The following is an 11,931-nucleotide window of genomic DNA, read 5'->3' as shown; positions in this document are numbered from 1 at the left end:
TATCCTCGCTCCAGACTAGGTTTACTCGCTCACAGCCTGCTTCTTCTCTCGTGAAAGCCAGCCTATCGTCGTGACCAATCTCAGTAGGGAAAAATAGGAACAAAGGAAAATCTCACCTCTCATTTTCTGATCGTGAGTCTTTTGCCGTTCACGGTCCATCGCTTTCTGACGCGCAAGCTCTGCGTCGGCCATGGGCGCCTCTGAATGATGAATGCAAGTAGTACATATTCGTAGGTCAACAATATATCCCGAAAGAGAATTCAAAAAACGACACACCGTTGGGAGCGACCTTCTTGATCTCGTTGAGAGCTATCTCAGCTTTCTCGAAAAATCCAAGTTCTCCAAGGGCCTTTGCTTTTCGGAAAAGTGCTTTAGAATTAGATGCGTTTTTGCCTAGAGCCTACAAAACTAGCCTAAGCGAGAGAGATTTGCGTTGGAGGGCAACAAACCTTGTCAGCAGTATCCACTGCCCGCTTCCAGTTCTCTTGTTTGATATGGCAGGCAGACATATTGGCGTATACTTTCTCCAGAATCATATCTGCCTGTCGAGCAAAGTCCTCCTGTTACCTTTTATCGATCGACGGACTTCGGGTTCGTACCTCAGTCGTTACATCTTTTGCACCAGCAGCTTGGTCTACTGCTGACATCGATGATGGAGACGATGGGACAGCCAATCCAAGCGATTTAAGGGCGTTTCTGGAAAATTAAGAGTTCGTAAAGTATGAACATGAGTTAACATGGTGCAGCCATACTTATCGATGCCGTGAAGATACAGAAGCGTCTTCACGTAGTAGCTACGTCAGAGGTCGTCTGTACATCATACAAGTCTTTGGACATATCCTCACCTCATGGTACGATCGCAACGCTGTACGCGATATAAGGATCACCTACTAATTAACAATGCCAAGGATGCGCTACTTACCACTCTTGACATCTCCTACTTTGAATGCAGCATCACCAGTGTCTTTCTTCGAGCGCGCGGTGGCCAACTTTGACTCTACAGTAGATAATTCCGCTTGCGTGGGTACTTTGACGTTTGCATCACGGAGGCTATCCTGCACGACACCAGGTGATGAAACCGACTCTATGATCTCCGAGGCCTGAGTAGTTGAGATAGAGGTATCTGGAGTTGACATCGTTTGGAGAATTAATGGTAGGATAGAGGAGTAGTGATTGTAAGTAGTAGGAATTTGGGAAATCGAAAGGCAGTAACTCAACAGTAACTGACCTTTTAGTCCCTATCAGCTCGGATACTGCCGAATCCCGACAAGGTCAGACTGACTGCTTTTGAAACATTACATTGTCCATCATTCGTACCACCGAAACCGAATTCGTTGCAGTTGATCACCGGCGGTGCCGAATCCGTCTCAAATGGATATAACACCTTGCAGTATGTTACCTTCTATGCTTGTACTACTACTATCGTAACGGCGCCAGTCTACGACTCGGGTGATCTTATGCTTATGTCCCTCGAATGCCTCACAAACTTAGGCCCGTCTCTGTTCAGCTCAGTGGTTTCCTGTGTGTATTTTGTGCTCACTCCGGACGAAAGCTAGTTTGCGCTTGATTTTTTTGATCAGTGCCACGTCCGGAAACGCATATCCTCTTTGGCGCGCGGGACGAGACATCACTATTCCGACGCCTACACAGACACCATATTTACTTTCATCGAGTGCGGTGTTATGTATACCAGTAGTGTTGTGGTACTTACTCTGCACGAGTTTGGCAGCCTAGCTGGTATCATGGCAACCGAAGGACACAACTCAGCTGAGCGCTGGATATCGATGATACAAAATTACAAACAAATACAGACTAACTTGTCAGATTCTTTCAACCCTCCGTCCTCTAATTCCGGAACGCTTGGTTCACTACTGACTCTCTATGCGCAACCTCCGGGACTTCGAGTGTATTACACACTCGAGATATTGGTAACCGACAAATTCGACGACACCCTCAATTCCAGGCCAATCTTCTAGCTGCCAGAGCATTTCATCTTGAAGACGCCCGTGCCGAACCTCCTCTTCACTATGGACGGGAAAACCTGAGTCCCTGAGAGTCCTCAAAGCTGTCTCCACCCAATCATGGCTGTTCCAAACGGGACAATTTCGGAAGACTTCAATTTTTGCGAGGATCGCCCCCATTCTAGGGAGCTTAGCCTCCGAGACTCTTCCAAGATAACAACATCCGCGATAGTCCTCCTTGTTTGCAAGGGGCTGGTTCATTGTCATACGAAAGGTGTAGGTACTCTGATCTCCTACGATCTGGTAGGTGTTGCCAACACCTGGACCAGTTTCGACATAGAGTACCCAGTGAAGCGGATAGGGCCTAAGGGGCTCTTTCTGGCCTCGCCAAAACTGGACCAGTGCGATCCTATAGTATTGAGTTATTTTAATTGGCTATGGGAATTGGTAAGTCGCAGTTCGCTGGATTTTACGATATTGTGCTCACCGCGAGTGTAGCACACACATGGATGTTATCGGACATTTTTAAAGGATGGCTGTAGGACAAAGTCACAGTTCGCTGAATTTTTTCAACAGTGTCTCCACCGAGAGTATAGGAGAAATAGATCAAATACGGGAGAGTATGTTTGAGTTCTCCACCGATGGCCTGTATTTTATACTCAAGTCCTAATGGACGTTTGTTTTGAAAACAGCTTCGAAGTGTGGATACAACGTAACATACCCATTGTGCTTGATGAATAGTGGACCACAATTACCTTCCCGGATCCCGATCGATCCGCCGTACAATACCCCATTCAAATGCAGATGTATGGCCTTTGCCTCTACTAGACTAAGTTCAACTAGGCTGCAAGCCACACCATGTGTTAATCTCCGCTCATCATTGGCACTGATCGCATGGTGAATTGCACTGAAATCAAGATGTTTCGCACTCGCACGGGAGTCTTGTAGGCTTCTAAGATTCTGACTCGTTGACGACCCTTTTTTACTCTTCCAATTTCTGTCCATTGGGGTGATACTAAAGGACCCCTGCCCTCCCTATATATCTCCGGACTCACGAATGAGGGTGACCCCGCTACTTTGCCGTTTTACACACGCAGTCTGTCGAAGACGTGGCGATTCTCTTCGAAACAAGGATTTGAATTGCGAGGATTTTAAACTGAAGCGCGTATTCGGCCGTCCCGAGGATTCCCCTGCGTATGGTGCCCTGCGTATGGTGCGCACGCCAGCGTTCGTCGCAGGACACCCAGGTGGACTTGAAAACATGTACTTGAATGGATTTGGCCTGAAGATTTTTCATGTATTTGTTGTATTTTTCAACCCCAAGGAGAAGGCGTGGCCCTAGTCGAAACAATTGCATGAGCAAGAAGATTTAGACTGTGTCCTTCGAATTGGTACTGGCCCATTCATAGAATATTATTCTTGACGAGGTTTGGCGACGTCTCTTCGTCATGCAAGGTCTCTTCACAACAAGATCACATTTTTGTATGATACAACTTGAACTAGGTAGATGCAAACAAAAATTATGTTTCGCGTTCACACAGTTTAAGCTGTAACACGACTGTACCTGGAAAGTCGACCCTGCGGTGGGATTTGCCCTCTAAACCACCTCGCCGTAAGGTGGGCGGGGAGCTCTGCAGGGCAATGTTTGGACGATCTGTCCACAAGTTTAGATATTTCTGAGAATTTGGTGGATATCAATTGAAATTGAAACTTTTTATTGGCTACGCTCATCACACAATCCAAAGTGAGGTTATTTGTCGGTATTTGGCTCGGTTAACAAACGCTTCAAGCTCGACGTTCGCGACATCCCCCGCACAATTCAACTCTACCTGCTCATTGGAAATTACACAAAAACAAACGGATACGCGATGGCACTCCTCGGCACGATTGCTGGTTTCTCATTATTCGGTCTTGCAGCGCGTTTCGGGCAGCTCGCAATAAAGAAGAGAAATCTCATGGAGAGTGCGTGCCCTCATTCACCACAACATTTATTGTGCCACAGGTATGATACTGATACTGATATCGTGAGCAGACCTCGGCGGACATGCACTGTCAATGGCCGCTTTTGGTTACGTTGGATATTGGGCATATCAGTGGGACGAACGTGCGGCGGTTATGCTTGCGCAGAAGCGTGCGGAGATTACTGAACGGAGAGAACGGAAGTTGGCGCAAGCTGCGTAATTTATTAAGATTTTGGTGTGGAGGTGAGTTCGTGATTCGTAATATTTTTTTATGATATTGGCTGAATTTTGGCTCGAAGGTTGATCGTGACGTATGAGGGATACCAGCTTCGTTTATGGAGTGTACTGTGCATATTAGGTATCTTTCGACACTGCGCTGGATGTTAGACCTTGTGGTTATTAAGCCATACTATCCTCCATATCGAAAGGCCACTACAGAACCTCACATTTATCCTACGTCGACTTCAGGCCACAAAATACTTCAAATTCAAACCAACCTTTTGGTGCCAGTGCATTGAACATTTGGTGATGGGTCTACTTTCTCGATATTTTCTGCAGTCTGTAGCAGAGACCAGTGGGGTAACTGTATGTGTTCATGCTGTCCCTCCTTTGGTCCCTACTACTATGCACTCGGGTGTCCATGTGTTTCCACCGCTTCCATCTGACTTGGGCAGTAAGGTGAATTGGGGCATTGATTATCGGATTTTCAAAGTCGCACATACCCTGATCTAGGTGTTGGAAGATTGACACAGCCTGCATATTAGGATTACTAGACTGAGCACGGACTGCAAGCTCAAACCCAACCGAGTCTAAGGCAAGAGGCAGCGGCTTATCTATCGAGGGACTGATGTCTATCATCATCATGGATCTGCTGCACCAACGAGGAATGCGTGTTAGTATTCCTGATGCCCACGGTGAACACGCTCAGGCCGGTTCACCAGGAAGCTACTTCCGAGCAGCGAGTTTTCTATGGCACCGAAGGATTGGATTCCGGATTTCGTCCATAACTCGATCTAGATGCCCCTAGATCGTCACAGCCCACGAGGTGAGCACACTACCTAGGTCGGTTCAGCACGAATCTGCTTCCATCGAACTCGAGATGTGATTTTTCTCGTACCCTATGAAGTTCTAATTAACGCTGCCGCTGCTTCTAACCCCAATCTATGGTGATCTAGACCTGTACTATTCTTCGCATGTGGGAATATGATGTGGGGTACAAGGACTGCATAGGAAAGTTAAACGCCGATATCAGCTGCCTGCGCCCGGACAATAAGTTTCGCCGTATAGATAGAAGGGCGGTAGTACAAGTACCGCCGGTTTGAAAAATCATTGTACGTATAAGTCACAACGCTTCTTGATTTCATACCATGATTTGCTTCGGTCGGAGTTGTCGGACCTAGTAATTATCTTTGATTATGTAATTTTATGCCTCATGGTCATTGTTTCTCCCCGGACGACGACGACGAGGACATTGTCGGTGCCATTCGACGCGTTCCCTAATAAATTCGATGCCAGTCACTCATTTGATGTCTGCTCAAGTTTCACCGCTCGCTCTCATCATCCCCCGTCCACATATTCCTAGACCGCGTCCTTCAACAAGTTCTTTCATTCCTTCTGCTCCACGGACTCCTTCTCGTAGCCCAGTCGCGTCTCATATTTTCATTTCGCCCCCAGCTCCAAATAGGAACAGTTGTGATTCATGGAATAGCTCAAACTATGATTTTGACGACCCTAGCTTGGACTGGAAGGAGGATGAGGTTAGGTTACTTGGCAGGGTGTGTTGAATTTCGCTTTTCGCCAAGTAATTCACCTAAAATCGCCCCAGACCTTGGATGCGCTACCTTCTCATCTTATCACACCTTTCAACGGCTCAATTCCGCCTCCGAACCTCCTTGACAAGATTGCACGCGGTATCACTGCTGCCAAAGGCCCGAATGACTGGCCCCATTCCGTCACCGCGACGCGTGCTAAATTGCTTGACCTGGCCCGTGCAAGAGCAATAGAGGAGCGGAGGAAGTCCATCATTGACGAGGACGTTATCTTTCTCAGCGGCAATGTACATCGTCCGGCAGATATGAGCAAATGTGCTGAGCGCAACGATACTTCACCAGACGTACTTCAACCTACCACAAATACTCCTAAGCGCCACCCACTATACAGGCAGTCCAGCATGGATTTCATGACCGATGCGAAGGCTGACCATAATGAGAGCATTGCTCGGTATGTCGTTCCCTCCGATCTATCCCCTTATCTGATTATACGCAGCCTTTCGCACCGTCTCCAACGACACGAGCACACTTTCCACCACCCGTACCTACGCCCTGCTCATTTGCGTCGTCCAATAGAACATTCCCTTGCTCCCTCGACACCCAGCTCATCAACGCTCAATGCCTCTCAGAGCAATATTCGAAAGTCTACTGCGTCCTCGAATTCGAATTCCAGCTTTGGCACTCCCGTTTCCACATCAGCGCCTCTTCGTCCGTCCTCCCTGCGCAGATCGTCCACGTTGACCCTGGCGAGCTCTTGCGAGATGCGCGTGGATCCGGAAGGTGACGGCGAGAATCTGTTCAAGACTGCCGAATTTCGCCATAGCGGAGGGTATCCTGACGCAGCCATTGTCGGTGTAAAGGTCAAGAAAGTCCCTACGCAGCCCACTACTCCAAGGACACCATCAACGAAGAACGTCAAGACACCCTATTCAAAAACAAAACCTAAAGTCCCCGCTCTATCCGTAATCTCCCCGCCAAAGACACCTCCATCCAAATCTCGAGTGCTACCCACCACCTCAATCAAAGCAGCCACACCCATCAAGCAGCCTAAATTCCGCAAGGGACACGCGCCTTCCCTATCCATCTCCTCTGACGAGGAGGAGAAAGTACGTTCTCAACGTGCGAAGAAGCCCCGTACGAGGGAACCTTCGTGGTCGGTAATCGCATCCTCGGACGCACATGCACGACAGACTCTGCCAGTTTTGGCACCAACGCAAATTACTACTACATCGTCTGTGCACAAGGATCAGTCCAAGAAACGCGAGTCGGGGCGGAGTACTTTTTCACTGCCCAAGGCTTCCTCTAGCTCGTCTGATAATGACAATGAATTTTCGACGGCGAGTGTAGAGACTGCTGCAACCACCGTCTCGCTATCTACACCTGCCTTCCCCGTGCCCATACCAAAGGTGAAACCCAAGCCAAAGGAGACGGAGGAAATGAAGGCAATGACGAAGCCAAAGCCCATCCGCCGCAACCTCATGCGCAACCCCTCGATGTTTGGTCCTGAACTGCCGTGTCCACAGGCGACTCCATCGCCTCCGTCGCGTATCCCGCTGTCGTCTCCTATCGGATCTCCTGTTGCAGTGTCCCTTGCATCTCCCGCGACTGCGCCTTCCCTGTCCCCGAGTACACCTGCTACACCTCTGCTCGCGATCCAGGCGCGTCCACGCACGCTTCGCCGTGCTGCGCGTAGGATCTCGTTTGGGAGCTTGAGGGCCGCGAGTCCTGTTTTCTCTGGCGAGAGTGGGATGGTCACGCTTGGGAGTGCGTTCCAGCTTGCTTGATTTCACTTTCTATGGTTTGGTGTGAGCAGTGCTCGTAAACATCTATCTTCAATGCTTCGATTTTGATTTCCTCGTCTCCTCTGGCTTCATCTTTGTATATCTTGGATTTCGATGTACTTGTATTTCTGTCGATCGTTTCATCTGCTTCATCTGACGAGTTCTTTTGATTTCTTTCTTTCCCTCAGTTTTTCTTTGTTCCCCGCTTGACGTATTTCTTTCTTTGCGTCTCTTTTGTTCAGCATTCGCAGGTTGCTCCTTACTTATGGTTGCTTATTTTTCTCAATCTTCTCTCGCTGTCGCTTTTTTTGAAAATCGACCTGGTTTTGGTACTTTGCTTACATTTTGTCTTGTTCGCCTTCACCTCACACTCTGACGTCCTTCATATTTCCTCCACTTATCTCCTCCCGCCCATCCCTTCGCTCCTGACCTGTCTTTTTCGTTTTCTAATCGTCAAAGGTATGTATCGCATGTCTCTCGCCTTGTATCTGCTGACGATCCATATTTCATTCTGCATTTATTAGGACGCCTACACACTCGCTCGTTCGCCATTATGCATGATAATGCACGCTCTTTCGTTCTCCGCTTCAAGCAACCACTATCGCTCTCGCTCTGCCACGAAACGCGCAGTTCACACTCCCTGTTTTTTTTCGTTTCTTGTTCTCATCAATATCGGTCTCTGCGTCTCCTTGGGACGGGTTTAGACTACGGACAGAGGAAATTCTTCCTTCAAGGAATGGAAGATTTCTATTCGATTCTCACTCTCATGCTATTCGCTCCTCAAACTCGTCGACGAGCTTGATCTTCTATCACAGTGCATTTATTCAATTCCGTCATTACTTGCTTATGAACCACCAAACTGGATCATCACACATTCATTAACTTCGCATTCAAGCTGTACCATCATCGCCTCTTCGTCATCGCATTTCCTATTGCCTCCGTTCCTGTCAAAATCACTTGACCGCTCTTTCCTTGTACAACAACCCCCTCCTCTTTTGTACAACCGTCCTTTTATTCCCTTCTTTGTATGACTGCCCTCGTCGCCACACGTTGATCGTGTTTTATGACAAGGAATTGGATACGACGCATGTATGTACTTTTGGTCGCATTTGTACTAATCAGCGTACACATGAATTAGACAAAAGATTGTGTATTTTTGCCTCGAGGTCGACTTGGGGCCGAATCAATCATGTGTGATTAGGTGTCCGGTGTCATTGCAGTCCGAACCCTCGCTATACCCAAAGAAGACTTGAAAGATGGCGCTACATTACAAACAGTTCTCGGATATTTTGCGGCGTTCAAACATTTCGCGCTACCCACTCCACATTGACCTAGGCCTCATCGGTATATGGATGTACATTCTTGCTACTTGAATTCACTTTGAACTCAGATATGGTGCCTCGCACCTTACTTCGGTGATATACGCGCTAGATAGTGGTATATCAGGCACGAATGCTATCGTCATACGCCCACAAAGTTCCTCCGCTCGCTCACCCCCGTCCTCTCACAGTATGACTTTAGTCTCGAACGATCCCAGTTGGTGGCCAACCATCGATCAGAATATTTTTTACAGCTATTTCGTAGGTCCGTGGAGAGTCAGCCGCATCATGACCCCGATGAATCGATTAACATTGACCACGGTTTCACAGTTGTCTCCTGTGCTGCGGTCATATACGATTGGGGTGAGCAATATTTAAGTATGAAAAACCACTGACTCATCATGGGATTTCTAGGACTTACGTTCGCACAAGAGGTAGGTTGACACCATCGCAGGAGCAGCCATCTCGCTGATAACAGTTTTATAGGTGGAACTAATCTGGGTAAGCGGATTCTCACATGAAAAACTTAAAGGAAAATATGACAACTAACTCGCGGCAGAGGCAACGGTGGTCTATGATGACCGTTTTGTATCTCACTGTACGTAGCTTGTATTTTTGACTGTGGTTAGTGAGTTGTACTGATGGGAACGTTTCCTAGGCACGATATGTTGCAATAGGATTCTCTCTGTACGTTTTGGGGTTCATGCCATTGGCGTTGCGCTCATTACCCGTCTTTCGCCATCAGGGTTAACATGTTGAGTACGTCTCCTTGCATAGATCCTGTTTCTTTCTTGTGACGGGCGGCATACAGTCAGTCTTCCAACGATTCCAAAGACAGATGTAGTGAGTACTCCGCACCGATGCCTTCCATCTCGTCTAAACAACTGAACTACGATGCAGGGGTGAGTGATATTCTTGAGCAACTCGTTGGTTCAATATAACGACTCCCACAGTTGTGAGTTTGTTTCGAGCCTATGATCTGAGAACTAATTTTACTGGATTTTTCAGGCCTTATCATGATCGAGGTAATTAATTGGACGAATGACATCGTATATATAATACTCGGCGGTGAGCTATACACCTCCATGATATTGACTTGATTGAAATATCATGCAAGTCATCGCGATCGCTCGATTGCATGCCATGTATCAGGGATCTAGAAAGGTGCTGATATTTCTTCTCGTCGTCTTTCTGGCCATCAGAATCTCCATGGAAGTGATAAATGCAATAATGACGACGCAGCTTACAGGGGGTAGGCTTTAATTATATATCAAATGCTTAAGAGGCTCACTGACATGTACCAGAGGAATACATTCTTTCCGGCATCTATAAGTGCAGAATTGGGTATCCGGGAGATTCCATATTTCTGGATGCCGTGTCTTGGATACTTGGCACTGTATGGGAGGTCCTTACACTGTGTCTCGCGGTCTGGATTGCTGTCAAGAACTACCGTGAACTACGAGGACGCCCAACAGGAGGTATTATGAAGGACTGTTTCACGGTGTTAATGCAAACTCACATTAGTTACTTTGCAAGGTGGGCTCATAATGTGAATGGATTTTCTTGTTTTGCTGAAGTTTTGCGTGCGCTAGTTTTTTGGTTGTCTCTTCCCTCCAGATCAGTTTTCTCTCTCCAAAGTTCTTACCGGTATGCCGATCTATCACCGACCTCTACGTCTGACCATGATTCATCATTTCTATAGAACGAATATTCCTTTGGCGTTCAATTGTATATTTGTCTCATTCAAATATTCCAGACGGTGCAGCTGTCTGTACTGGGACCACGCCTCATCCTTAGCGTTCGAGAGTATAACGCTAAGATCGTGACCGACTCCGACACAGGAAGCAATATGACTTCAATCGCTTTCCAGGAACGCCTCCATGTGGAAACTAGTAGAAGCGTATAGTACGGGAGATACTCGATGTGATTTACAATTGGCAGGTCGTCTGTAAAAAATGTTTTTATTTATTCCAAGTCTTGTCGTGGTACTTATTTAAATTCTTGGAAATATATGTGAAAAAGACATGCATGGCTCTCAACAATGTTCCTAGTAATGTTCCGCCTCCAAGTACTCTCCAGATAGTAAGTAGAGCAAGTGATATTGTCGGAGTTCGAAAGTAAACAAGCAGGAACGGCTATCTTGGTCTACAATGTACATATGTCTGGAGACTACCTTTGATCAGCAGTGTGCGTTGAATCTCAGTGGTTTGATCGACGCGGACCTTGGACGCGCCACCTTCTCTCATGCGAGTATTTTCTCCTTCATCTGGCGAGTTCTTTCTTTCCCCAAGTTGTTCTTTCTTTTCCGCTTGACGTATTTCTTTCTTTGCGTCTCTTTTGTTCAGCCTTCGCAAGTTGCTACTCGCTTGTGTTTCTCAATCTTCTCTAGCTGTCGCCTTTTTGAAAACCGACCTGGTTTTGGTACTTTGTTTACATTTTGTCTTGTTCGCCTTCACCTCACACTCTGACGTCCTTCCTATTTCCTCCGCTTATGTCCTCCCGCCCATCCCTTCGCTCCTGATCTGTCTTTTTCGTTTTCCGATCGTCAAAGGTATGTGTCGCATGTCTCTCGCCTTGTATCTGCTGACGATCCATATTTCATTCTGCATTTATTAGGACGCCTACACACTCGCTCGTTCGCCATTACGCATGATAATGCGCTCCTTCGTTCTCCGCTTTAAGTAACCACTGTCACTCTTGCTCTGCCATGAAACACGCAGTTCACACTCCCTGTTTTTTTTTCGTTTCTTGATCTCATCAATATCGGTCTCTGCGTCTCCCTGGGACGGGTTTAAATTACGGATGGAGGGAAGATTTCTATTCGATTCTCACTCTCCGGCTATTCGCTCCTCAAGCTCGTCGACGAGCTTGATCTTCTATCACCAGTGCATTTATTCAATTCCGTCATTACTTGCTTATGAACCACCAAACTGGATCATCACACATTCATTAACTTCGCATTCAAGTTGTACCATCATCGCCTCTTCGTCATCGCATTTCCTATTGCCTCCGTTCCTGTCTAAATCACTTGATCGCTCTTTCCTTGTACAACAACCCCCTCCTCTTTTGTACAACCGCCCTTTTGTACCCTTCTTTGTACGACTGCCCTCGTCGCCACACGTTGATCGTATTTTATGAAG

At 47.1% G+C, this 11,931-nt stretch overlaps 6 protein-coding genes across 6 annotated transcripts; 4 read left to right on the top strand and 2 right to left on the bottom strand.

The window, feature by feature from the left end:
• Positions 1-21: 21 nt before the first annotated feature.
• On the bottom strand, positions 22-1,136 carry HD556DRAFT_1441543 (uncharacterized protein; the record flags this gene model as incomplete). The annotated part of the gene is made up of 8 exons (XM_041306322.1): positions 22-62; positions 117-200; positions 277-400; positions 450-542; positions 600-696; positions 753-781; positions 846-865; positions 923-1,136. The coding sequence occupies 8 exons, from the start codon at positions 1,134-1,136 to the stop codon at positions 22-24; spliced, it is 702 nt and encodes a 233-aa protein (XP_041161762.1).
• Positions 1,137-1,868: 732 nt separating this feature from the next.
• HD556DRAFT_1441542 (uncharacterized protein) lies at positions 1,869-2,484 on the bottom strand (the record flags this gene model as incomplete). Its single annotated transcript, XM_041306321.1, has 2 exons — positions 1,869-2,396; positions 2,449-2,484. 2 exons carry the CDS (start codon positions 2,482-2,484, stop codon positions 1,869-1,871), a joined length of 564 nt encoding a protein of 187 aa, XP_041161761.1.
• A 1,210-nt stretch (positions 2,485-3,694) lies between these two features.
• Positions 3,695-4,327, top strand: HD556DRAFT_289589 (uncharacterized protein). Its single transcript, XM_041310153.1, has 4 exons — positions 3,695-3,705; positions 3,752-3,923; positions 3,994-4,165; positions 4,222-4,327. The coding sequence occupies exons 2-3, from the start codon at positions 3,830-3,832 to the stop codon at positions 4,140-4,142; spliced, it is 243 nt and encodes an 80-aa protein (XP_041161760.1). The 5' UTR covers positions 3,695-3,705; positions 3,752-3,829; the 3' UTR covers positions 4,143-4,165; positions 4,222-4,327.
• A 1,121-nt stretch (positions 4,328-5,448) lies between these two features.
• On the top strand, positions 5,449-7,475 carry HD556DRAFT_1441540 (uncharacterized protein; the record flags this gene model as incomplete). The annotated part of the gene is made up of 3 exons (XM_041306320.1): positions 5,449-5,697; positions 5,748-6,142; positions 6,188-7,475. 3 exons carry the CDS (start codon positions 5,449-5,451, stop codon positions 7,473-7,475), a joined length of 1,932 nt encoding a protein of 643 aa, XP_041161759.1.
• A 248-nt stretch (positions 7,476-7,723) lies between these two features.
• On the top strand, positions 7,724-8,659 carry HD556DRAFT_1360117 (uncharacterized protein; the record flags this gene model as incomplete). Its single annotated transcript, XM_041302602.1, has 3 exons — positions 7,724-7,931; positions 7,997-8,049; positions 8,368-8,659. Coding segments are annotated over 3 exons (327 nt in total), but the record flags the coding sequence as incomplete, so codon positions are not given.
• Positions 8,660-8,983: 324 nt separating this feature from the next.
• On the top strand, positions 8,984-10,697 carry HD556DRAFT_1307003 (uncharacterized protein; the record flags this gene model as incomplete). The annotated part of the gene is made up of 15 exons (XM_041299986.1): positions 8,984-9,056; positions 9,122-9,154; positions 9,206-9,225; positions 9,278-9,292; positions 9,351-9,389; positions 9,450-9,478; positions 9,537-9,550; positions 9,603-9,634; positions 9,692-9,693; positions 9,745-9,746; positions 9,800-9,859; positions 9,909-10,043; positions 10,096-10,327; positions 10,369-10,438; positions 10,494-10,697. 15 exons carry the CDS (start codon positions 8,984-8,986, stop codon positions 10,695-10,697), a joined length of 960 nt encoding a protein of 319 aa, XP_041161757.1.
• Positions 10,698-11,931: the final 1,234 nt, after the last annotated feature.

Source organism: Suillus plorans, assembly GCF_016647745.1.
Source record: "Suillus plorans strain S12 chromosome Unknown HD556scaffold_19, whole genome shotgun sequence".
Lineage (NCBI taxonomy): Eukaryota > Fungi > Basidiomycota > Agaricomycetes > Boletales > Suillaceae > Suillus > Suillus plorans.
Note: the sequence above shows the minus strand (reverse complement) of the source record. Positions and strands in the feature narration are given on the sequence as shown.

What these genes read in the sequence shown, in the direction of transcription:
- HD556DRAFT_289589 (XM_041310153.1), top strand. Translation starts at nt 3,830, where the DNA reads ATGGCACTCCTCGGCACGATTGCTGGTTTCTCATTATTCGGTCTTGCA. An exon ending in GAAGAGAAATCTCATGGAGA is followed by an intron (nt 3,924 to 3,993) that starts GTGCGTGCCCTC and finishes TATCGTGAGCAG; the next exon opens with ACCTCGGCGGACATGCACTG.